Source organism: Triticum urartu, chromosome 5A, assembly GCF_056163025.1.
Source record: "Triticum urartu cultivar PI428250 chromosome 5A, HENAU_Tu73, whole genome shotgun sequence".
NCBI lineage: Eukaryota > Viridiplantae > Streptophyta > Magnoliopsida > Poales > Poaceae > Triticum > Triticum urartu.
The window spans coordinates 612,679,906-612,702,791 of record NC_141877.1 but is presented as its reverse complement, the minus strand read 5'-3'; the positions used below and the strand labels follow the sequence as shown (position 1 = coordinate 612,702,791).

Below are 22,886 nucleotides of genomic sequence, written 5' to 3'. Positions count from 1 at the left end.
AGGCCAACTCCATCGTACGACCCTATCCTGTCCCGGTCCCATCCGTTTGGGGTAAAAGGGATAAAAAAGGCGGCCCAGCGCGCGGGAGCAAACGGACTTTTGTCCGCTTTGTGTCCGCTTTCGATCCATTCCCGGCCCAAACTTGCGCCCCTTTTGGGGTAAAACGGACACCACGCGGACACGCGAGTCGTCTGCGCGTGTACTCCCCTGGCCCGCCCGTTGGTGGCACAAGACGGGCCTTTTTCTATCCGCCCCCCTCCCTCCCTCCGGCCGCACCCCCTCCACTCTTCCCCACTCTTCCCGTCGCTGCCGCCGCCGTCGCCGCTGCCATTGCAGCCGTGCAGTTCGGACGCGAGCTCGCCCAACCCCTTCCCCTCGGCGCCGGGCTCGGACGCGATCACGGCCACCTGGTTTGCGCACCCGCCGGCCGGTTTTGGGGCGGATCCGGTCGGTCTTGAGCTCGGCCGACTGTGGGAGGCCGGGCCGCGGCATGGACTGGCCGGGCACCTCGCCGGAAGGCCCTGGCAGGGCCGCAAGGCCACATGCAGGCAGTGGCTCCTCCTCTAGCCGCTCGGATCTGCACCATCGGTGGTCCGCCGGCAGATACACGAATGGCGGTCGGCCGGGCTCGGTGCTTGCCCAAAAGCTTGCCGGCGCACCGTTGCCACTCATTAAGTGCAACCACTGCCCAAGGATGGTCGTGCGCCGCGTGTCTACAACGCCGGAACATCCCGGATGGGTGTTCATCAAGTGCTTAAACGATGGGGTATGCGCTTTTTTTTAGCTTCGGTTTGTGCTCTAGATTTAACTAGTTGTGCTAACTTCAAATTTTGTTGTGTAGTACGGATGCAAGTTTTGGTATTGGGAAGAAGAGTACATCGACATATTGATAGAGCGAAATTTAGTACATGTTCGTGCACTTTTAGCTAGCATAGAGGCTGTAAATGAGACAAGTGCACTTGTTGCTAGATTAAAGGCTAGACACGAGACTAGGTGTGAGGAGGAAGCAACATCGACTTCTGGCTTGAAGAAGAAAGGAGGATGCCAGATCGAGCCTCCTCCTCCACAGATCAACAACGAGTGCATCGAGAAGGCTCTAACCCAACTCAAGGGAGCAGTTATGGAAGTTGGGTATCTTCTAAAATGTATTCTTGTGGTTCTTATTTTCTTTGGTCTTGCTTTGCTAGTAAAAATGTGATGATGTATTTTTCATGTACCAAAAATGAATGATGAAATAAAGTTAAGAACTTGCAAAGAAATAATACGCGGACAGGATGCGGCCGGGATACGTCCGCGCGCCGGGCGCACGGACACCGCATCCCAGGACAGGCCCGAACACGACCCCAAATCCCTACCCAAAGGAACAAAAACCGGACAAAACGGACATCCGTTTGGGGTCGTGCGGTGGAGTTGGCCTAAGCTGCACGGCTGCCGGGCCGCACCACCAACTACCTACCTACCCCATGCATACTTATTCCCTGGCCGTACCAGGGCTAACAAAATTCCTCGACCACAGGGCATGTCATTAACGGATAACTGAAATCGAGAGACTAAACCACACATGATGGCCAGCAAAATACCATGCGGAATCATCACATAATTAGTGCTTCTGAACTCAAACCCACTATCCAGATACCCTGCTGTAGAAAAGCAAGCATGATAAAAGTTCAGTTGTGTGCCCACAGATAAGATGATCTCCTTGTCTTTACAAACACACATCGAGTTCCTCAAGCAAAAAGGTTCCACAGTTTTTACAGCATCGCATGCTGCACACTACCTTTAATCAGTAATCGGGACGCAGGAGTCGGCATGTGGCATACATTTCAACTGTGGGGTAGGGACAAAAAGGTTTAAATGCAGGATGGATGGATTATGGAGGATAATGGGTAGGCAGAAAGGCTGCCTTTGGCCGCCTTCCTGTTGGATCATACTACTCCTTGGATCATGGTAGGTAAGGTGTACGCACACATTATTGTGGAACACCGCAAGTAAATAGCCGAAACAGAACAAATACGAAGGAGCTACGTACATCATAGAGATGGATACAAATGTACTCTACCTTTTAAGGGCTCCTTTGATTCACAGGGTTTAGGAAGCACAGGAATAGGAAACATACAGGAATGGGATGTAACGTCCACTGAAATCCTACGTTGGGTAGCAAAACAGAGGATTTTTTTCAAGAAGTCCAACCTCATGCTTGTTTTCCTGTAAAAATGAACTAAGAAGTTCCTATAGGATTGGTTCCTGAGGAATGCAATCCTAAGAATCAAACAACATGTAAAGGGAAAATTCCAGAGGGTGTCAATCCTGTAAAATTCCTATGCAAACCCTGTAAATCAAAGGAGGCCTAAGAATCTGGAATCTGGAGTATATTCAGTTTCGTGCCCCTTGAGGGCTGGAAGCCAAGAGAAAGCTGGATATACACACACAACCCAGTAGAGCTGAAAAGGGGAAATGAAATTTGTTGGCTCTATCAGATGAGCAGAGAGCACAGAAATGACAATGCGGTGGCACATCTGCACTGCACATGATAAGATCCCTCACCTCTCTCTGTCCATGCCCATGTCGATCCCTGCACCACCAGTCCACCACCAAACCCATACTTATTCCCTGGCCATACCAGGGGTAACAGATATCCATAACAGCAAAGAAATTTGGATTGCCTAAAAAAAGCAAAGAAATTGGAGGTAATGAACTAATGATTTGACGGCCAAAAAATACAGTGTGGAATCATCACATAATTAGTGCTTCTGAGTCAGACCCACCAACCCAGATTCCCTGCTGAGTGAAGCATGATAAAAGTTGTCTCTTCTCACAAATATAACATCCAATTCCTGAAGAAAAGGCAGCAGAGTTTTACAGGCACGTCACCTGTTCAGTTCTCTTACCAACACCGACGGCGACGGGATCATGGAAAGCACCGCATGTTGCAAACACCTTTAATCAGGACACAGGAGTCGGCATGGCATTATAGTGCGCAGCTGTAATCCATCACTGATTCACAGAGCAAAAGGTTTCCAATAAAAACCAGTAGCAACAGTGAGACCTTGTTAGAATTTGCACATGTGAAGGCAGACATTTCAATTCAAATCTGGAACTGCATTTCGACTTTCAAGCACATATACATGTCACATTTCATCACCAATATATAGTTGGTGCTGAGTTCCACTTACATATACATACAATGCAGTAATATATATACACTGACAATGTGAACCAGTTTTTATCTCTCAGATGTCCGTTTTGAAGCTCCCAGCCCATGAGCTCATTAACAATGATGGAGGATCCTCTTTGTAATCACTAATCAGTACACCCTGGTGATGCCAAGGAATTCACAGGGTCAGCAGCATAACCCTTTTTGCGCCTTCATCCATCCCCATTGAAAGAATCCGAGACCTCTGCCTTCCGATTTTATCACGAAGAGAATCATGTCAAACACTCTGTCTGAACCATCAATCCATCCATCCATATCCATCTCTCATATGTGAAGGGTGTTAATCCGTCCTGGGCCGACCGGAGCTGCTTCTGAAAGACCCATTGTACATGGGTAACACCGACCGACCGATCCTTCCCCTTGCGCCGATGCAACGCCAATAAACAGCTAAGAAGGACAGCATGACAACAATTGGGATTGCCCATCTGCTCAACAAAGAACAATGTTGTGAGAGTGATATAGCAGTCACTCAGTCAGTCAGAATTCAGAAAGAGATCTGTTATGTGTTGTGGACTTGTGTCAGCAAGGAGGAAAGCTAGGTAACCTGTCAAGATCAAGAACAGGGCTGTACACAATGGCCTCCCACGAAGAGACGATGGCGTGCCAGACGGGGTTGTAGTAGAGCGATTCCGATGACCAGAACAACCTCGTGTATGTCTCCAGGAAGATGAACATCACCCATGCAGCAACTTCAAGTAGAAGAAGCTTTACGATGAATCGCCCGATCACCACCATGGTTAGGGAGAAGATCACCAGCCAGTTGAAGAGTTTGTTGTTATACTCCCTGATGAACAGAGCACGGGACCTTGCGAGCATCTGTTGGAGCATGCAATGCAGCATGGGAATGAGAGTCAGCTAATACAGTAGATGACACCATGAGAGATTATATATAGGCTTCTGTAAGAGATGTTCGAGTACAGTTTTCAGGCCTAAAAATACAGCATCCTCCAAAAAGTGTACTACTTTGGCATTTCACAGAACAGGAGGGCGATATTTTTGGCCATACCATTAATGTCTAGATGATTAGTCTTTGATTACCGGCCTAAGAGCCAGATAATATACACCACGAGAGTTTCCAGGCCTTAAAATACAGCATCTTCCAAAAAGTGTACTTTGGCATTTCCACAGATGATTAGTGTCTAGATGATTAGTCTTTTCCAATTTTTATCCATATAAATCAGAAAAGGTGCTTAAAGCTAGTTCTACATCATTACCTACTTCAGTGAATGTTTTACTTTATTAGAAAGAAAACAGCAAATAAATATATATAAGTAGCAGAACAAAGTAAGATGTGATTAGTCATCATCAACTAAATTAGAACGCCATACGAATATAAAGTGAAAGGATGATTTCTTCTAGTTTTCATTTATGAGAAAAAATAGTATGGGATTTGCAGTTAGTGGACGATCATCTCTCCTCATGGAAGGTATCTTGCGTTGAAAGAAACAAACCTTTGACATTCGATGCTCATAGCTACCCTTGGCAGGCCCCACACACTCCATTTCGAAACTTTGGTTGCAGCGGAGAAATCCTGCATTGAATTTTGCCATGGAAGGAAGCTTCAAGGCTTGAAGGTGATCCATTTTTTCTTCACACTCTGAGAACTTTGCTTCACACAGCTTTGATGACTGATACTCATTGGCTAATCCATAGCTTCTGAACACCTAAAAAGAATATACAGTTAACTGAAAGTATAGATATTGCCATCTAGTATTTAATTAACTAAAAATGGGGCGTATATAATTTGAAGTCCATAAAATTAAGTGCTGCAAACAGAACCTTTTTTATTTCTTCATCAAGATTGAGGAAGGACTGAGCAGCATAATGTTTACCAAAATGTTGCTTGTCAAAACGCTTTCTAGCTTCATCTTCTGCCAACCCATGAGCCAGCTGAAGTTTATCAACTGATACTGGTAGAGCCACTATTTCCATTCTTTCAGTATACACCTTCAAGCAACGTTCAAGGATGCCCTTATTGAAAACTTCAACAAGCGACCCTGTCGATGGAATTTCGCCTTTATTCAAAGCTTCAAGTATCTAGACAAAGTCATACAATGTCAGATAATATTTTTCAAGAAAATATCAAGGTTAAAGATACATAAAAATATGAACACTAACGAGCATTACCTGCCCTAAGAAGGCTACAAACTCCTTTCCATTTAAAGTTCTACCCTGCACAATTTTTGGTTTTACCATGGATGCAACTAATTGCTTCAATTCATCCCTCCTTTGTACATACAATGGTTCAAGTTCCTGGTCTTTCAGATCACATAACTTTGTTCTTTGGAGATGAGGCTGGAAAAGAATAATTTCATCATCTCAGCTTCCCAATCAGGTGTAGACACAAAAGAGAATTTAGCATAGAATCATTGGAATGAACAAAGATTGAGTTATGGGCAGGACAACTATAATTGTCTTGTTATAAGTTATAATAACACACCTGGGGCAAGCTAAAAGCAGTACTGTTATCACCCATAATTGCCAACGAGTCTCTGATTTGGTTGACCTAATATAACATGAAAACCATTTTTTTGTTAACAAACTCGCATATCATATTTTCCCACTTAGATATAGCTCAAAATAATTGTACCTCGTCAATATATTTGTCTCCTGTAACAAGACATTAAAAGAAGGTTAATTCAACTGCTCAAAAGATATTCCGAGATCCAACAGCTGCAAACAGACGTACTTCAATAGCAGAAGAATCTCAAACTAATAAAAGTAGGAGTCGTCAGCAATATAACTTGAACTAACCATTTCTGTTAGGCACCCGTTGGAGAGCTTCATCAACCATCTGCTGTACAGATTTTCCTTCTGTTTTATGAAAATTAACAGTTAAGAAAACGAAAAAAAGGAAGTTTGACCAAACAGTGAAGTGCAAATACTAGACATGACTAAACAGTGACTTGTGTGAAAAAATGTACTATATATTTAGCGCTGCAAGTCTAAAACCCATGCTAAGTACTTAACTAAAAACTATTTAAAACAAATGTGGATACTTTAAGGAGCATCAACCATTTACTGTAATAAATGAATTTTATGAACTCCATGCCAAGAGTATCCTGAAAATGTTTTGCCGTGCAAGGACTAGTGATTACGTCATTCGTTCTCAATGGCATCAATGAAATAAGTAATCACTTGCTGTGGTTGCTAAGAGTCCGAGGACTGAGTGACGTGCCATGGAGTTACGTCTCCAAGGAGTGAGGGTAGGCAGCCACTGGGGATGGCAGGGGTAAAGTTTGGGGACTGGGATTCATATCTTTACAAGTAGTTTATCTCATACACTAGATGACTCAAATACATGCTGCCCTATTTATAAAGATGGCTCTCTTAGCTAATTCGAAATCTCAGCTCTAATGTAGCTAATCATAGCATTCAATATCTCTAAGTGGATTAAGGCCAATTTACTTAATCTCTAAGTTGCTACATTCAGCCAAAGTGCTATTTAATAATCAGATAAAAAGACGAGATAGAAACAACATGTTAGGACTATTCAGGCAATACGGTGTGGTCTACTGGTCTGCAGAAGGGACTATGGTATGTAAACTCTTCTGCACATAAGAGAAATGAAATAGAAACTTAGAGATTTTGTTGCATTCATCTATCTACAACACGGAAAGTCAATCATATCCTGAATGAAGCCTTCAATTCAGAAATGATCAAATCTTCAGAATCAGAAAGAATGCAGCAGTTTCAATGAGATCAGGATTCAGGGAACCAAGTTTGCTAATCATTTAGAATTCTGATGATCTGATCTGTCATACACTATATATGTTTCTCCCAAAATAAAACCCCGTGATACAAAACGACCTGATTAATGCACAAACAACTTACCAAGGAAATCCCTCTGTATCAGCCACAGAAGTTTTGCCGGCTCAAAAGCAACATCTTGGCCCTGCAGAAACAGGAGACACGATTTACATATAGTGTTCAATTAATTTTCATAACTCTGAGAGTCAAGTTAATGAAGTATTATTACCTTCACCCTTGTTTTGCACAAGCCATATAGAAAAACAGAAACTTGTTAGAACACACTAGGAAGATAAACTTGTTAAAATGAAAAGGTCCAATCAGAAATGGCAGCAACCAAACCTTCCGTAGAATTCTTCAGCAAGTTCAACAGCGAATGAGAGTCTGGATATATCAGCTTCACGAATCTATCAAGTATGTAAAATTGACGGCTATCAAATTGCTAAATTAACACCTATAAGAAAAGATGAGTAGAGCCGAGGTGAGGGCGTTACCGTCTCAGGGAGATTGTAGACAAGAAGAGAACTCAGGACAGCTGCCAGAGCAAATATCCTAACATGAAAACAAAACGTCCGACGACGCATTTTACATTAGAGCCAAGAATTTATAATGCCTAATTAGTTACTGCACAGTTTATTTGTAGGCAACAGCAACAAACCTGTCATCATATACATTGGATTTTCCAATGCTCTCGAATCCTTCAGTGTCCAGGTAAAGGACAGACACCTTGGAGCCATCAACATAGACCTCAACGGGAGTACCCCAAATCCATATACCTTCAAACGTTGGTATCTCAGATCAGCATATGTGTGCGACATTGACAAGAACATTAAACTGGTGGCATATATATATATCTTACCTTTGGTTTTGGTATCTCGCATGTGTCCAACTCCAAAACCTGCACAGCAAATTTATCATTCTCCGTCCTGGTCAAAACAAGCACTTATCTGAAGCAATCGTCGTGTAATATGATATAAGGAGACAGAGACCAGAAGCTTGGCGTTACCTTTGTCGCATGACAAGGAGAGAAGCTGGTTGAGAAGGAAAGACTTTCCAGATCGATATGGACCAATGACCTGATTTGACAAGCAGACACATAGAAAGAAGTCAGTGTGCGCAGAGACAGCTGCATTGTCGTGTCATTAATTGGGAGAAAAATGACAAAGAAATCAACTCTGTAATAACGAGGAGGAAGCACAGTTGATTCAGATTAGCAATTTGGTACTGTACGCACAGAGACAGCAGCTATCGGGGTGTTGATCCTTTGGATTGCCTCCAGGCCTTGCTTCGAAAGACGGAGCTTAGTGTGGCCGTAATCCGGCTCCACGATCGGAAACCTGCATGCATAACTAGCATCGGTAAAAGCTCTGGTACATAGCTACAATGATCCTTGTTGTACAGTAGCGTCTCTTTTCAGAAATTTTGTACTACTACAGTACTTACGCGCGCTCTAGCTCGCCCGCGTCGGATTCCCCTACCGCCGCGGCAAGCATCGCCACCATCGCGGCCGCCGCCCATATTGCCTGGGCACACGTCGGCCACCCCATCTCCGCCGATCGAACAACCCGTTCACCTTCTGGCCGCGCGTCGGCCGGCACTCGCCACCTTCAGCTCCCACGAACGAACACGAACCCCGGGCGAGCAAATAGGTAGCTGGCAAGGAGGAGTACCTCGAGTCGAGGGCAAGCGAGAGATCCGGCGACAGGCAGGCAATGGAGGAGAGGGGCGAGGAGCCGGGGTGATATAGCCGTAAGGATTTGGGTTTGGGATCGCACGCGGTGGGGTTTCCCCCTGCTCTGCTCGCGGTTTGCTTCCAGGCGGGAGGGAAAGGAAAGGAGACGTCCAGGCAAAGCCACACTGGCTGGACATATCTACCCGGAGGATGGGTTAGCCAAGATTTTGCTTAATAATCAGTTTTTGGTTTTCTTTTAGAGATAACAGTTATTGGTATCTCCTCCCACTAATGTAAGCACCAGTGCCAAATATAGGCTGGTTAACCTAACTATCTGACCTCCCCGGCCGCCTACGTATACTGTAGCAATTGTAAGAATTTTGCTACAGAATATAAGGGTCTCTTTGATTCAAAGGATTTTCGTAGGATCTTTGAAGGATTAATCCTTAGCAATTTTTCCTAGGTTGATCGTTTGATTCGTAGGATTGAATCCTATAAGATTTTTTTCCTAAGGATTTATTTGTACTACATTTCATAGGAATTCTAGCATCCACTCAAACCTCTTGGAAGAAATCCTTTATTTTTTCCTTGACACAATCAAACAAACTCAAATCCTATAGGGATCCAATGGACATGCCATTCCAATCCTGCGTTTTTTCTATTCCTGTGTTTTTGCAATCCTATGAATCAAAGAGGCCCTAAAGGATTTAGGCCTCGTGCCCCGGGTCCTAGATCCGCCACTGGCTATATGTGTTCATGTTGGGTTACGACAACTTTAGTAGATAGTTTCTCCGTCTCATAATGTAAGAACGTTTTTCAAAGCTAACTGATTCACAATGCAAAATAGGTTTCCAATATAGATGAGAGCAACCACAGATTAGTTATGTGTACTTACTGAGGGAGTATTTCCTTCCTTGTACTATCAAAGGATAAGTTATAACTCCTAAATACCAGTGTGCTTTCAGAGAACCAATGATGTGATGTGACTCATCAAGTAGCAACAGCTAGACCTTGTTATTTGCACACACGAAGGTAGGCATTTCAAATGAAATCTGGAACTGCATTTCGACTTTCGAGTACACAACCACACAGGCGCCATTTCATCACCACTACTTGGTGATGAGATCCACTTATACATACAATGCAACAATATACACACCGACAATGTCAACCAGTTTTCATCTCTCGGATGTCTGTTTCGTGGCTCCCAGCCCATAAGCTTATTAACAATGATGATCCACAAATTGTTAGGTCCTGAAAACTAAGAGACAAGAAAGCCTGATGGTTTTGCGTGAGGTATCGCAGGCAAGTGCACAATCTTTGAAACTGAAGACCAAAGTTCTTTCTCTTCCAGAGCCTATTCCTAAGCAACCTGAAAAGGATACAAATTAGAGAAGGATGGAGGATGTAGAAGTTAGAAATTTCCCATAGAAATTCTTATTCTAAGAAATGCAATGCAAACTAGCATCAATCATACATGCCCCATTGTCAGGGTGAAAGAAATTTTCAAAGTTCTGCGGAAGAGGAATGTTGAGATATCAAAATTGTAACTTTTCCTTCTAATCTCCTTCTATATTTTCAGCTAGAATTCTTTTTAGTAGCTTAGTTTCAATAAAAAGTGGGTAGTGTATCAGGTGTAAAGATGAACAAAGTGTTGTTCTTGTTCTACCAAAATATCCTCTACACATGAGAGTAACATATATGGACAAGATATCTATGATCTATAAGCACCGAAGCCCTTAAATGTCGCCATGATGGTATTGATGACACTGTCTATCTACTAAAAATTACAAAACTACCGAGTTCATTAGAGTGGCATGATATCAACTGGTCAATAAAATAAACCCATTTATGTTCTAAAAGCATCAAAACAACTTCTGCTTGCAGTTAAACCGTAAAAACTTATGTCACATTTCTTAATTGGCTAAAGATTCATCTTAAGCTTCGTTTGGATTCGATAACTATAGTTCAAGTGCCTAAATGTGCCCGTCGAAATAGAACATTTCCATTTTTCCACATGGTACTCCAGAAACATGCTTCTTCTCTAAGACTAAGGTCTTACTTTTGGGAAGTCAAGCAACAAAAATCAAGCAGAGCAGTGAATCTAAATGTTTTAGCAGACTGGACATGCAAGTCACTACATATCGTCATCATTCATCGAGGAAGGTGGAGAGACGGTCAATTATGAAGATGTGTTTGAGAACTATTGTCCTTATAATCGTTGTCATCAAGTTGCTCTGGCGGAGCTTAGGAGTCCAAACCTGAACCAGCATTTTGAATATCATTGTCAAATTAGTCTTTGATTCCCCTGGCATTAGTTTTCTGTTTACATCAGAAATTCAGGATATGCAACTGATCTGAAATTTCAAAATCATATTTTGACCAAGCTTACAGCAGGCCTTAATGCAACAATAGCTCTTATAAAACAGAGCAAGTCTTGGAACAACAATGCACAGCACGTTTTTTATGCAAGACTTCTCTCAAGAATCGATATTCTCATGACTAAGTTCACGACCTTGGAAAATGAGTGCGTGTAGACTCCAGAGTCACCTTGTCCGTTCAGAATCCAAGGTTTGTTGGACACCAACTTGCAAATGCAACTCCTAGATGGGCAACTAAACTACTATGTTTGTTTTAATGGCGATAACTTGATCATGTAGACTGACTAAATCAGGTGTGCAACTCAGTGACGCCGCATTCAAATCTGAAATATGATCAAAAGCAGAGTAAACAATGAAAATGCACAATAACACCACAACTCAACGATTTCTATATCAGGCAAACATCAGCAGAATTCCAGGCATGGTGCTATATGATCCACCTCCTCAAGATATACTAGCGCTTTGTAGCATCCAAACTTTAGCGTCTTATAAGCCATACTGTCAAATGACCACATGCCCAGAACTGATACATAGGATTGAGTTTTTTCTTTCTTTCGAAAAGGACACCAGATCTTACTTGAAGAGCTATGTTTAAAACATTACAAGGAACAGTTGTGATGCGGTTGAATTCCCCAAAATAAAATCCATCAGGTTCGGGTAGTAGCCACACTGCCCATCCTGAATTTTGATGTTCATTGCTTATGGAGGTACAGATTATTCAGAATTCACGCACTGCACAAACCATTTCCATAACAGGAGCACAACAAAGCTATTCCAAGCTAATTTACTAGTACGCGATAAGCAATCAGGCATGAGCTCAAAAGCAGTGAATGAGCAGCCGTGTACCTCAATCGACGTGAGGGCTGATGCCGCCCCCGTCCTCAGTGCCGCCGTAGTCGCCGTCGTCGTCATCCTCGTCGGACGATGAGGAGGAGGAGGAGGGGGAGGGGGAGTACGGAGCTAGCAACAGCTCGGTGGCCGGGAGCAGGAGCATCCGGCGGCGGCGGCGAGGGGAGGCGAAGCGGAAGGGGGCGCTGGCGGCGAGGAGGGGGACGCAGAGGCAGGCGGCGAGGCGCGCGAGGAGGTGGAGCGGCCCGCAGAAGATGAGCGCGAGGACGCGGTCGGGCGGGAGCGTCTCCGGGTTGCACGCCACGCGCTGCCACGCCGCCGCCGACCCCCGCGCCACCGCCACCACCCACCCCGCCCGCACCGCCATTTTCCTCAAATCCCCGGCCTTTTGACCCGCACCCGAATCCCACCACGATCCGCCTCCCGGCGCCTGGGGAAAGCGGGGGGAGGTCGAGGCGCGCACGGCACGAGAGCCGCGCGCGTGCGGTGAAGCCGGCCCCGCGCCGTGCTGCCGCCGCCGCCGCCGGCGTGCTCGGATTTGCCGCTGCTGCGGTGGCAGGCGGTTCGGGTTGTTCGATCGGTCGCGGTTTGCCGGCCGGGCACGCGACGCGAGCCCGTCCGGATTTATAGCTAAGCTTTATCTACTCGGATGCGCACGTGGACTGCCGAGTCAGCCGACGGATGGAGCCCACACGCCAGTGGTACGAGTGTATGACTGAAATACCCACCTTTGTCACTATGATTCGAAAAAAAAATCTCATCTTCTTAGGGTAGGGTCCGCCAAATCGTTTCTAAATGTTTGAACCGGATAATCTGAACATTCTTTGCCATTTAACGCCGATCATCAAATTTGTTCAGACCGGTCCCGATGTCCGAAATCACAAAAAAAGACACCAGAGATAGGGAATGTTTAAGGGCGTTCGGACATCCACCATGTCGGACTCCGGCCCATCGGGCCCACCCAAAAATCCCACCCACAACCCACATATTTGGACATCCACAACTGTTTTCGTGCCAAACCCCGCCCTTTCCCATGCATCCACGCCGATGTCAAAGGACCCATCGGTGGTGGCCGCGTCCGCGGAACGCAACACCCACCGCCAAAAGGCAAAGAAGAAGAAAGACAGGTGGTGCACCTACATCCAGTTCCTCATCTAGCAAAGCGCGCCGCCACTGTGGCTGCCCCAATTCAAGTTGCCCTATTACTTTGCCTCCCAGCAATTCAGTGCGCAGCAATCGCCGCAACAGTCCGCGTCCTCCCTTGCGGCCGTCCATCGAGTCTCGTTCATCGTCGACCTCAATGCCAACTTCGCCTTCCCAGAGTCGCAGTCACCGGGGTTTGGCTGGTCACGGATGCCGGTTGTGGACGCTCGTTCGTCGGTGCCCGGTCACTGTTTGTCGAAATGCCTCATCCTAGCGGGACAGAGGAGGCCGACGAGGCAGCAATGAACATCATCCACGATGGAGGTAGCTATGAAGATGGACAAGTGGATGTCTCCCATTAGAAGGAACAACCGCAATCGGATTCCCAGCAGACATGTACCCAGCCGCCATACACCTAGTAGGCGGACATAGATTCATATGAGCAGTGGGCACTAGATGCCGAACCAAAGAAGAATCATAGGGGACTAAATTTCTCCCCAAAGAAGGACAAATTGTTGTGTACCACATGATTGGCATGTAGTGTCGACGCATTTCAAGGCATGGATCGCAAAGGGGCTCGGTGTTTTGGCATGGCGTGCATGTATGGTTTCACGAGCGAAAGCACTACGGTCGGTACTAGAAAGAAGCGATCCATCAACCAATGTGAAGTTGCTCACCAATCGATAATACACCATTCAGCACATCAACAAGTTTTGTGGCATCTACAATCAAGTGAAAACTGGGTGGCCAGGTGGAGTGCCAGAGCTCATAAGTTTTGTTGCTTGTTGCTCTATACGTTGATCATTTCATCGATTTTTGGCTTGTTGCAACTTGTCGCCCACTCACTATCTTCCTTTTTGCTAGCCTAGGGCATGTGTGCAACTTTTACGCGAAGATGGAGAAGAAGTAGTTCATCTATATGCATTGTTGGTTGAAATTGAATGGGCAAACCAAGTGGCTCACCGCTGTTGCCAATTCCCTCAAGACCGCCATGCTCAATGAAGATGAATGTTAGTGTAAATTCTGGCAGCCCGCCGACTTGCATATTGACATATTATAGTCATGGGATGATACACATGGAGGGGAAGATTATATGCACACAAGATGAACAATTTACCCAGGTTCAGGCCATCAAGGTGAGTAATACCCTACTCACTTGTCTGATTGTATTATGGTGTTTCGTATGGGAGATGTGTAGGTCGGATCTCTAAGATCCCATGGATGCCAACTTGGGAGGCCCCTACCTCCTCTTATATAGGTGTATGGGGGCTAGGGTTACATCAGTCCAAGTAAGTTTAAATAGCTTGTGGCCCATGTAAAGTACACAATAGGGGCAATGCACATGATTTAGACCCCCGATCGCATACAGTTTACGGAATCATGTGCTCGAGTGTGTTGGGGATTGGGGTGTTGGGGAATGTTGCATGGAAAACAACAAAAACTCTACGCACACGCAAGATCTATCCATGGAGATGCATAGCTAAGAGAGGGGAGAGTATGTCTACATACCCTCGTAGACTGTAGAGAGGAAGCATATATCAACACGGTTGATGTAGTCGTACACCTTCACGGTCCAACCGATCAAGTACCGAACGTATGGCACCTCCGCGTTCAGCACACGTTTAGCTCGATGACGTCCTTGCCTTATTTATCCAACAAGACAGACGAAGTAGTAGATGAGTACCGGCAGCACGACAGCGTGACAGTGGTGGTGAACTTGTTCCGCAGGGCTTTGCCGTGCACTGCAGAAAACTAGACGGAGGATGAAACCGGGGATAGGGGCGCCGCACACGGCTTGTGGATTGTCGTGGGATGTGTGGCGCCCCCTCCCTCTCATATATATATAGGTGGGGGGAGGGGAGGCAGCCAGGGTGCGCCCCAAGGTGGCCGCCGGCCCCCTTGGGTGCCTGCCCTATGGCGCCCCCTTCCTTATTTGCACTCGGGGGAAAGGAAAGGGGAGGAGAGGGAAGGCAAGGGGAGGCTGACTCCCCCCTTCCTTTTCTCCCCAAGGGCTGCGGCCAGAGGAGGGGCACGCCAGCCCCTTGTGGGCTGGTGTGCTCCCCTTGTTTGGCCCATATGGCCCATTAACCTCCCGGGGCTTCGATCCGATGATTATCCGGTACATTCCAAAACCTTTCTAGTGACCAAATAGCATCGTCCTATATATATCAATCTTTACCTCCATACCATTCCGGAGCTCTTCATCATGTCCGTGATCTCATCCGGGACTCCGAACAACATTCAGTCACCAACTCACATAATACTATACTGCCAACGAACGTTAAGTGTCACTACTGCAGGATGCTGCTAACGCGACACTACGATCAGAGACCCTTCGAGAAACTGTGTGCGATGCAATAATCACAAATGGTGGTGTATGAAAACCGTCAAAAAGGTGAAAATGTTTGCGATGGAGGATGCATCAAACACGGTTTAGATTTTAGTTGCGTGTGCGATGAAGGGCATACAGTTCAGTTCAATTAACTGTTTGCGATGAGGAGGAACAAAAGAAACGGGCAGCCAGATGAAGGCGTGTGCGATACACAGCATACGGTTCACTCGGATGAACTGTTTGTGATTAGGCAACACAAAAGAAATGGGCAACCAGATGAAAGTGTGTGCGATATACAACATATGGTTCACTCGGATGATCTATTTGTGATTAGGCAACACAAAAGAAACGGTTAGCCAGATCAAGGTGTGTGCGATATAGGACACGCGGTTCACTCAGATGAACTGTTTGCGTTGACACAAGAGAACAGAAATGGTTCAACTTAACAAAACGTGTGTGTTGTGCGATGGGATTGCATGCGGTTCACTCGGCCGTTGTCGTCAGTGTGTGACCTTTGTGGCAACCATTCGCTCCCCAGGCGCCTCTTCGTGTACCGTGGCAACCGTCCACCGACTCCTCGCATTTCCCTCTCGAGTTGGAACTGTTGTCGCATGCTAGCTCTTCCTCCCTCCTCCATTTGCCTTCACCCTTCCTTCTGCCATTGTTTGATCGTCTTCTCCATGGAGGGAACAAGCCGAAAATGACCCTGTTATTCTTGCCCCAATTTGAATGATGACGTGGTGGAGGAACTCATTGATCGGTGCAATGTCATCACCTTGGCTAGCATGGCAGGTTCGTTCAAGACCATTCTCGACTCAACTAATAACATCATCACAAGGAACCCAAGGGTTCAGGAGTGGTTTGATCTCCCCTATCTTCTTCGTCGTGACCCTGCTGACTGGCGCGGGGACGAGGGAAGCCTCGCCTTGTGTAAGTTGATGCCGCTTGATAATGATACATATGATGTTAAGATGCCATCGCTTGATGACAAGGCTTGGGCAGGCGCAAATGGAGATTGGGTTGTTTATATTGGGTACAACTGCGAGTGGGAACTTGTGAATGTGTACACTCGTCACCAGGTTCCACTTCAAAAAATCTCAGACGACTGCCTAGAGGTTGAGTACACTGGTATTCTACACGAGTTCAAATACGATCATGCTGACCGTCGTCTATGGAAGATAGCAATTTGTTGAGTTCCCAACCGCTCTTGGGGTTATAGGGATGCTTATGTTGTCGCTATCTTCGACAAGCTTGTTGCCATCCTTCATGGTTCGACTCGATGGATATTGCTCAAAAATCAGTTGCTATACACGGATGAGTACTGTGATGCAATTCAATACGAGGGTCTTGTGTTTGCTGCCACCACTCGTGGCACTGTTTTTGCATGGAATCCTCATGATTTCGGTACGTTTGTCTTCCACCGTAATTATAATTGTTTCATCCACATGCATGCGGGTTAGCTAGTTTCCCTTTACCAATTAACCTTCTTGTGTTTCCAAGGTCCTGTGAACATTCCACCACCTATACTTGAATATTTTATTCACGAGTGTGAGGACAAGCAGGACCCATATACTCAGTGGCGCCTGGCAACTTATTCCGATGGATCACCTCTTCTTGTCTGTATACGGGGCACTGCTGATGTTACTAAGGAAGCAGGTGTTGTCTCGTATGGTCGCACTCTCCGGACCTATTCCAACATCCATTGCAGGGTATTCGGGATGGATACTAGTGTACTAGCACCAACACCTTCTCCCTGGTTCAATGTTGAAAGTCTTGGAGAAAACTCGCTCTTCCTTGGACAAAACTATTCAATGATGGTGGAAGGCGATCCAGCTGCTATTGACACAATGTTACTACCATTTATGAGAAGCAACTATATCTATACCTCGGACATTACTATGCTTCCCTACCGTCCCAATAACGGTATTGAAATAGGGCGCTTCAGCCTGGATGATCAGTCCTGTATTGGTCTCGAGATTGACAGTAGCTGGCCCTTCCCAGAGAATCACTTCTGGTTCAAAGCAAGCATTTCCAACACCGACGAGTGGTTGAGGTGAAGTTCATTTCACCGCTTTGTTATTTGTTGTGTGAGAAAAACTTTACTAGAATGTTTTGTTGGAAATGATCTATAATTCAACGTGTATCCTCGTTGTCATTGTGGGTTGATGACTTGTTGTATGTAATCAATGGTACATTTGCATATGCCTCCATGAACTCACACCTGCTAGTGGTGTCCATATGAACAGTGCTAGTGATTTTAGTTACAAAAATTAGATAGTGCTAGTGATTTGTAGCTGCATATTTTGACAAATCGCAGTGTTACAAGGTTGACAAATGGCAATGTTACTAGATAAGCAAATGCCAATCTTTCCAGTTTGAGAAATAGCAACATACCCAAAATGACAGATATGCAAATCTTACCCAATTTTTTATACATGGTTGCACACGGGTCATGCAAAACAACCGTTTGCGTTGAAGGGATGCAGAAATCCTGCTCGACACATTTTGCCTTGGCTTCCTGGGGAAGCTGTCGGTTTGCATACGAGTGTTCTAACTAAAATGTTTGCGATGAGTGTTTTATATTTAAAAACCGTTGACGTTTTTAAAAAAATAAATCATTTGATAAGTCTGTACATTAAGAGAGAAAAACACAAGTTCGTTCAAACCATATCTTTCATTCAGTCACACTGCGAATTTATATTCATATGATCGAGAATTCGAGATACAGTATTAGACCCCAAAAAAACTATTTCCGACAGCGGCGGAGGCGGCGTGTCGCGCCGTCGTTGTCGTTGTTGTCCTCAGGGATGCCGTTGTTGAAGTCTTCAAGGCAGCACAAAATATTCTTCACTTGTAAATCAAACATCATGTCGTCGCGCGATCAATGGGCAGGGCGCGGAAGGACGGCAACTGGCACCGCTGAGAGGTAGCGGTCGACGGCAGCGTCCCATGCCGCTGAGGGGGGGGGGCACGGGCACGGGCGCGGCGGGTGCAGCCAAACGCATGGGGACTGGCACCGCGGTGGGTGGAGGGGCGCACACAGGGGCAGCGGGTGCAGCTAAACGCATGGGGGCCGGCGCCACGGTGGGTGGAGGGGCGCGCACGGGCACGGGCGCTGGCGCTGGCATGTACACGAGCTCACGCGGGTCCGCGAAGACCTCGCTGACACCCGCGGCTTCCAGCTCTGTGATAGTGCTCGGCGACCAGCCCGTCAATGCTACGGGGATGGTCGCTGACACGGGCGCTGGGATGGGAGCTGGACAGGAGCGGGGGCAGCAACCGCCGCGGCCAGCTCGTTCTGGGCCATGTCCATGAGGCCCCATTCCTCCTTATTTTCTATCTCCCCCGGCTCGGAGTCGACTTCACCAAACTTGAAGACTAGTGGCAGATGATCATTCTGTGCCATGGCGGTGGAGGTCTGCAGGGGGAGGGGAATGTGAGGCGAACAGTAAGGCCGCCCATATTAAACAGCGGCTCGGGCGTCATTATTGGAGAGGAAGGCGGGTGACCATGGAATTCAAAGGGCTCGCTTCCCAGTGAGCCTGCGCAACGTACAGCTCGCACGCTTCCCGGTGAGCCTGCGCATTGGAGGACAGCTTGCATGCCTCTCGGTCAGTCTGCGCACTGGACTGCGCTCGCACGCCTCCTGTTCAGTCAAGGTCAAGCAGCTGTCCGCACGGCATCTCCTACAACCATTAAAACCAAGACACATGGCGTCACGTGAATGGTTAACAGAACACACACAGTTTGAATTATACAAACGTTTGAGATATTAAAGTGGCAGATATTTTTTCAAAATGCCTTTGTTGGCTGTCATTATTCGAGTGCGCCTTCTCTCAAAATGGACACGAAAAATACCACATCATGTCGGGTGCCATTCCATGATAGCATGCCAAGTTTCATGAATTTCAGACGAGTTTTGGATTTACTAGAATTTAAAAACCGGGCATCTCAATGTTTTGTCGGCAATCAACGGTGCCCTGGTGTTTGAAATTCATTCTCGTTTCTTGCATGGGACCTAAGCATGCACCCAAGGACACATATTTGATTTGTCAACCAATTTATATGCACTGGACCATGTGCATGTAGTTCAAATTTGAATTATGCACATAAATGCATTGAAAACTCAGTTAATGCATAAAAATGTCCAAAAGAACCCCAAAAAATCACAAAAATTGACACAACACTCCTGTTGTTCTATGTTGACACGAGAAATTTTTTGAAAGCAATAAGAGGCAATGGATATTATTTCGTACCCAGGTGGGACGTTCCCTACCGAAACCATCATGCTTGTTGTGAGAAGCTCTGGTTTGCGAGAAGCATATACCCGAACCTGCCCCAAATGGGACAAATTTTTTAACACGACATGTTGATGCAGCTCTATGATAAGCATGCCAAGTTTCATGAATTTCATACGAGTTTTGGATTTACTAGAATTTAAAAATGAGTGCATCTCAATGTTTTGTCGGCAATCAACGGTGCCCTGGTGTTTGAAATTCATTCCCATTTCTTGCATGGGACCTAAGCATGCACCCAAGGACACATATTTGATTTTTCAACCAATTTATATGCACTGGAGCATGTGCATGTAGTTCAAATTTGAATTATGCACATAAATGCATTGAAAACTCAGTTAATGCATAAAAATGTCCAAACGAACCCAGAAAAATCCCAAAAATTGACACAAAACTCCTGTTATTCTATGTTGACACAAGAAATATTTTGAAAGCAATAAGAGGCAATGGATATCATTTCATACCCAAAGGTGGGACGTTCCCTACCGAAACCATCACGCTTGTTATGAGAAGCTCTGGTTTGTGAGAAGCATATACCCGAATCTGCCCCAAATGGGACAAATTTTTTAACACGACATGTTGATGCCGCTCCATGATAGCATGCCAAGTTTCATGAATTTCATATGAGTTTTGGATTTACTAGAATTTAAGAACCAGGCATCTCAACATTTTGCCGGCAATCAACAGTGCCCTGGTGTTTGAACTTCATTCCCATCTCTTGCATGGGACCTAGAAATTCACCCAAGGACACACACGTGATTTTTCAACCAACCTTAGTGCATTGGAGCATGTGCTTGTAGTTCAAATTTGAATTATGCATATAAAATGCATAGAAAACCCAGTTAATGCATAGAAAAGGCCAAACGGACCCCAAAAAATTCCAAGATTGAACACAACACTCCTGTTGTTCTATGTTGACACTAGAATTTTTTTGAAAGCAATAAGAGGCAACGGATATCGTCCCGTCCCCAAAGGTGGTACGTTCCCTACCGAAACCATCATGCTTGTTGTGAGAAGCTCCGGTTTGTGAGAAGCTTATACCCGAACCTGCTCCAAATGGGACAAAATTTTCGCCACGGCATGTTGATCCCGCTCCATGATAGCATGCCAAGTTTCATGAATTTCATACGAGTTTTGGATTTACTAGAATGTCAAAACCAGACATCTCAATGTTTTGCCAGCAATCAACAGTGCCATGGTGTTTGAATTTCATTCCCATCTCTTGCCTGGCACCTAGAAATTCACCCAAGGACACACATGTGACTTTTCAACCAACTTTGGTGCATTGGAGCATGTGCTTGTAGTTCAAATTTGAATTATGCACATAAAATGCCTAGAAAACCCAGTTAATGTATACAAAGGGTCGAACGAACCCCGAAAATTCCAAGATTGAACACAACACTCCTGTTGTTCTATGTTGACCCTAGAAATTTTTTGAAAGCAATAAGAGGCAACGGATATTGTCCCGTCACCAAAGGTGGTACGTTCCCTATCGAAACCATCATGCTTGTTGTGAGAAGCTCTGGTTTGTGAGAAGCTTATACCCGAACCTGCCCCAAATGGGACAAAATTTTCACCATGACATGTTGATGCCGCTCCATGATAGCATGCCAAGTTTCATGAATTTCAGACGAGTTTTGGATTTACTAGAATTTAAAAATGAGGCATCTCAATGTTTTGCCGGCAATCAACGGTGCACTAGTGTTTGAAATTCATTCCCATTTCTTGCATTGGACCTAAGCATGCACCCAAGGACACATATTTGATTTTTCAACCAATTTATATGCACTGGAGCATGTGCATGTAGTTCAAATTTGAATTATGCACATAAATGCATTGAAAACTCAGTTAATGCATAAAAATGTCCAAACGAACCCCGAAAAATCCCAAAAATTGACACAACACTCTTGTTGTTCTATGTTGACACGGCAATTTTTTTGAAAGCAATAAGAGGCAATGGATATTGTTTCATCCCCAAAGGTGGGACGTTCCCTACCGAAACCATCATGCTTGTTGTGAGAAGCTCTGGATTGTGAGAAGCATATACCCGAACCTACCCCAAATGGGACATATTTTTAACACGACATGTTGATGCAGCTCTATGATAAGCATGCCAAGTTTCATGAATTTCATACGAGTTTTGGATTTACTAGAATTTAAAAATGAGGCATCTCAATGTTTTGCCGGTAATCAACGGTGCCCTGGTGTTTGAAATTCATTCCCATTTCTTGCATGGGACCTAAGCATGCACCCAAGGACACAGATTTGATTTTTCAACCAATTTATATGCACTAGAGCATGTGCATGTAGTTCAAATTTGAATTATGCACATAAATGCATTCAGGTACTAAGTTCATGATAAATTAAAGTTCAATTAATCAAATTACTTAAGAACTCCCACTTAGATAGACATCTCTATAATCATCTAAGTGATCACGTGATCCATATCAACTAAACCATGTCCGATCATCACGTGAGATGGAGTAGTTTTCAATGATGAACATCACTATGTTGATCATATCTACTATATGATTCACGCTCGACCTTTCGGTCTCTAGTGTTCCGAGGCAATATCTGCATATGCTAGGATCGTCAAGTTTAACCCGAGTATTCGGCATGTGCAAAAATGGCTTGCACCCGTTGTAAGTGAACGTAGAGCTTATCACACCCGATCATCACGTGGTGTCTCGGCACGACGAACTGTAGCAACGGTGCATACTCAGGGAGAACACTTATACCTTGAAATTTAGTGAGAGATCATCTTATAATGCTACCGCCGAACTAAGCAAAATAAGATGCATAAAGGATAAACATCACATGCAATCAATATAAGTGATATGATATGGCCATCATCATCTTGTGCCTTTGATGTCCATCTCCAAAGCACTGTCATGATCACCATCGTCACCGGCTTGACACCTTGATCTCCATCGAAGCATCATTGTCGTCTCGCCAACTATTGCTTCTACGACTATCGCTACCGCTTAGTGATAAAGTAAAGCAATTACATGGCGATTGCATTTCATACAATAAAGCGATAACCATATGGCTCCTGCCAGTTGCCGATAACTATGTGACAAAACATGATCATCTCATACAATAAAATTTAGCATCATGTCTTGACCATATAACATCACAACATGCCCTGCAAAAACAAGTTAGCATCCTCTACTTTGTTGTTGCAAGTTTTACGTGGTTGCTACGGGCTGAACAAGAACCGTTCTTACCTACGCATCAAAAACCACAACGT

General features: G+C 45.1%; 2 protein-coding genes across 2 annotated transcripts; both read right to left on the bottom strand.

The window, feature by feature from the left end:
• Window positions 1-2,435: 2,435 nt before the first annotated feature.
• LOC125511053 (uncharacterized) lies at window positions 2,436-9,526 on the bottom strand. Its single transcript, XM_048676334.2, has 17 exons — window positions 8,408-9,526; window positions 8,199-8,301; window positions 7,971-8,040; window positions 7,824-7,862; window positions 7,623-7,740; window positions 7,459-7,516; window positions 7,307-7,371; window positions 7,194-7,200; window positions 7,049-7,109; window positions 5,969-6,028; window positions 5,805-5,824; window positions 5,655-5,720; window positions 5,342-5,509; window positions 4,994-5,251; window positions 4,666-4,878; window positions 3,759-4,030; window positions 2,436-3,639 (listed from the first exon to the last, which is right to left on the bottom strand). Exons 1-17 carry the CDS (start codon window positions 8,509-8,511, stop codon window positions 3,495-3,497), a joined length of 1,827 nt encoding a protein of 608 aa, XP_048532291.1. The 5' UTR covers window positions 8,512-9,526; the 3' UTR covers window positions 2,436-3,494.
• A 145-nt stretch (window positions 9,527-9,671) lies between these two features.
• On the bottom strand, window positions 9,672-12,481 carry LOC125511052 (uncharacterized). The gene is made up of 2 exons (XM_048676333.2): window positions 11,864-12,481; window positions 9,672-10,008 (listed from the first exon to the last, which is right to left on the bottom strand). The coding sequence occupies exon 1, from the start codon at window positions 12,231-12,233 to the stop codon at window positions 11,865-11,867; it is 369 nt and encodes a 122-aa protein (XP_048532290.2). The 5' UTR covers window positions 12,234-12,481; the 3' UTR covers window positions 9,672-10,008; window position 11,864.
• Between the last annotated feature and the right edge of the window lie 10,405 nt (window positions 12,482-22,886).